We start from the raw sequence: 3,443 nt of genomic DNA on the forward strand, positions 1-3,443 counted from the left end.
GCTCAGACATTTTGCATTCGGTTGTTTTGTTGCGGTTTTGTTTGGTTTTGTTTTTGTTTCAACGTTTTGTGGGCTTTCTTTAATTTAATTTAATTTAATTTAATTTAAATTTTTTTCAGGCATCAATTCTGCAAATCCTTCGACATAAAAGCGACAACGACTTTTATCACATTTTTGAATGCGGTCTGCTGCGGGGCTGGGCGGGGGGCGCGGGCGGGCGGCGTGTGGCTGGGGAGCGCCCCGTGCCCCGGGTTTGGCGACCGCGGCCGGGCGATCGCAAGCCCCGCTGCTCCGGCCGCGTGGGCGGGCAGGACAGGCAGCGGTCAGCCGGACCTCCCGCTCCCCCCCGGTTTCTCACGGCGGCGGTGTCAGATGTCACATTCACTGTCGCTGGATGTGATGGAGATGGCGGAGGTGGCCGCTTTGCTGGAGAGGCTGGCCGCGGGGCTGGAGGCGGCCCCCCCCGCCTCCCCGCCGCTCTCCTCCTCCGCTTGCAGCGAGCGCACCGAGCCCTGCGTTAGGACCTGCTGCTGTAGCCTGCAAGGAACCGGCACACACAGCATCACCGCCCGGCCCTCCGCGCCCCGGAGACCCGACCGCAGCCCCCCTCATCCCCCCGCGAGGGACGGCTCCGACCAGCACCCCCGCGCCGCCGCCCCCGCCTCCAGCTCACACCAGTTACCTCGCTCTTGCGGCGCCGCCTGAGAAACTGGGTGGACACCCCAGGGCCGGTCCCGCTCCTGGGCCGGCGCTACCCTGTGGGGGTGGGGGGGGGGATGTCCCCCCCTCCGCAGCCTCTCCCCTCGTCCGAGGGTCGGTCATTCCCTGCAGCATCTCCGCTCCCGCAGGCCTTACTTCCTCCCTCTCAGCCGGCAAAAAAAGGGGCTGGGAGTGACAGCACCCCTTCCCCCGACGTGCGGCCGCCCGGCTGCGCGCAGCGGCCAGCGGGGCTGCGGGGTGACGAGTTGACGCTCCTCTCCCCCCCCCCCCCACCCCGGGTTCCTGGAGGGGAGATAACGGGGGACTCTGCTCCCTTCCTCGCTTCCCGGGGCATCTGTTTGTGCCACTAGTGTCGTGGTAAAACCGCGCTTTTAGAGTCGCGGTTTTATTCTTTAAAATTAAAAAAAATAATAATTAAAAAAGGAGAAGAGGAATAAGAAAAATATCCCAAGAAACGTTCCTGGCTTGTGCCGGCGGAGGTCTCGGGCAAGGCGGCTCTCCGCGAACGAGCAGGGCCCGCGGAGGGGCATTGCCGGCCCTGCTCCAGGTGTAGGGGTCGGAGACAGGTATCCGTATGTCCGGGAAAAACTTGGAAGGGGGGAGTTTCTCCCCGCGTAGCCGCTCAGAGCGGCCCTTCTGCCGCCGCGTCCCGCCCGGGTCACGGTAGCTTTGCCAGCCGCCGTGCCCGAGCGCTCTCTCTCTCTCTCCCCCTCCAAAGAGCGGCCGAGGGGGACCCCGGGCAGGGACCCTCCCCTGTTCAAAATAAATAAATAAATAGCCGTCGGGTTTTCCCGCTGCTCCTACGTTATCTATCGACATTTCCCGGGAAGAAACTCCCCGGATTCGTTTCCCCGTCCCCCGAGGCGGGGCTGTCCGCAGCGCCGGGGCCGCGCTGCCTCCGCCGGCGTACTCGCACCGGCCCCCCCCGGCCCCCCGGCCTCGGCGGGCGGGGGCGAAGCCTCCCCGAGGAGGCGGGGGGAACTGTGCCCCGACGGGACGGGCAGCACCTTACCTGTTCTTAGCGGCTGCTGCCCTGTCCCTTTGCCTGCGGTTTTTGAACCAGTTGCCCACTTGCGTGGGAGTAAGTCCCGTGGCCTGAGCCAGTTCCCGCTTTTTGCTGGGGTTGGGGTAAGGGTCCTGCAGGTACCACTCCCGCAACAAATGCCTCGTCCGCTCCTTGAAGCAATGTGTCTTCTGCTCGCCGTCCCAGATGGTGCGGGGCAGCGGGAACTTCTTCCTCACCCGGTACTTGTCCACCGGCCCCAGGGGTCGGCCCCGCAGCTTCTCCGCCTCCTGGTAGTGCGCTTCCAGCCAGAGGGCTTGCAGTTTGGCGTGGGACTCCTTGGTGAACTTGTGGTTCTCCAGGATATGGTAGAGCTCCCGGTAGTTCCCGGTGTGGAAGGCCACGATGGCCCGGGCTCTCAGCACCGACTCGTTCTTGTTGAGGGCCTCGCAGGCCGCGGGGGCCACGGGCAGGGACCAGAGGAAGCGCCCCAGGCGCTCGATGTCCCCGCTCTCCTCCAGGGTCTCGCATACCCCGGCCACCTGCTGCGGGCTGAAATTGAGGATGGGCAGCTGGAACATGGAGGCGGCGCCGGGCTCCGCTCCGCGCTCCGCGCACCCCCGGCGATGCCCGCAGCCGCCGCGCACACCCCCGCCGCGGGGAAGCGGGCAGCGGCCCCGGCGGCCGCCCCTCGCTCCGCTTCTGTCTCCTCCGGCGCCGGCGGAGCTGCCGCGGGAGGGAGAGCGGAGGGCGGAGAGGCGATGGGGAGCGCTCGGCGGCTCCGGCGACTGGGGCAGTGGGCAGGGGCGAGGCGGAGGAGGATGGAGCAGGGGGGAGGGCGGGCGTGGGGGGAGGGAGGGAAGGGGAAAAAAAAAAAAAAAAAAGAAAAAAAAAAATGGAATAAAAAGAAAAGGCACAAGCCCAGCTCCGCGCCGCCGCCGCGCTGCTGCGGGAGCGGCTGATTTGCTGCCGGGCTCGGCAGATTGGCTCCCAGGTTTCCATGGCGGGGCTGCCACTCACTGTCAGCCGCTGCCAATCACGGCGGAAGGCCCCGTGCCGCCGGCAGGCAGCACCTCCCCGTGCTCCCCCCCCCCGCCCCCCTCCCGGCTCCCCGCCCCGCTCCCCGAGGCGCCCGGTCCCGTCCCGTCCCGCTCCCCGGGGGCCGCGACCTCGCCGCCCGGTCCCTCGGCTCCGGGCAGGGGCAGAGCGGCTCCCCCGCCCCGGGAGCGGTGGGCTGCAAGGCGGGGAAGGGGAGCACCCGCTGCCGTTCGCTGCCGGAAAGTTGGAGGGAGCGGCCCCCCGCGACGGGATGTCCGTGACCCCCCTACACCCTCCCCGGTAAAGATGCAGGGCCTGGCCCCTTGCTGCACGCACAGAGCCCGGCGTTATCCGGGGTCGGAGAGAGGGATAACGCAGGGCTGAGAAATCAGATAAAAAACGGCTGCATAACAGTGACAGTGACGCTGGGAGTGTCAGCGACGATGGATGCAGCGAGAAGACCGCAAGTAGAGCCGAGGTTTAGGAAAAACTCTCCCCCTTCCCCCTACAGGTCACTTCCCATCTCTGTTAAAACGAGGAATTGTCTACAAAGAGCCCAGCGCCCTTCTCCATTCAACTAAAGCTTTATCATTTTTATTTATTTATTTATAGCATTTAAAACCTTATTGTTTTCGGCTGAATGGCCCTGAATAGGCGCCGAGAATAGTTGCAGGGAGTGAGA

General features: G+C 65.2%; 1 protein-coding gene across 1 annotated transcript; it reads right to left on the minus strand.

Annotated features, from left to right (window-relative positions):
- Positions 1-368: 368 nt before the first annotated feature.
- On the minus strand, positions 369-2,304 carry SIX6 (SIX homeobox 6). The gene is made up of 2 exons (XM_074149041.1): positions 1,733-2,304; positions 369-537 (listed from the first exon to the last, which is right to left on the minus strand). The coding sequence occupies exons 1-2, from the start codon at positions 2,302-2,304 to the stop codon at positions 369-371; spliced, it is 741 nt and encodes a 246-aa protein (XP_074005142.1).
- Positions 2,305-3,443: the final 1,139 nt, after the last annotated feature.

Source organism: Numenius arquata, chromosome 6, assembly GCF_964106895.1.
Source record: "Numenius arquata chromosome 6, bNumArq3.hap1.1, whole genome shotgun sequence".
Taxonomy (NCBI): domain Eukaryota; kingdom Metazoa; phylum Chordata; class Aves; order Charadriiformes; family Scolopacidae; genus Numenius; species Numenius arquata.

Bases quoted from the DNA above. Each gene is read 5' to 3' on its own strand.
- SIX6 (XM_074149041.1), bottom strand. From the start codon at position 2,304: ATGTTCCAGCTGCCCATCCTCAATTTCAGCCCGCAGCAGGTGGCCGGG. The intron at 538-1,732 runs GTAAGGTGCTGC...GGTTCCTTGCAG, and splicing joins GCAGCAGCCGCTAAGAACAG to GCTACAGCAGCAGGTCCTAA.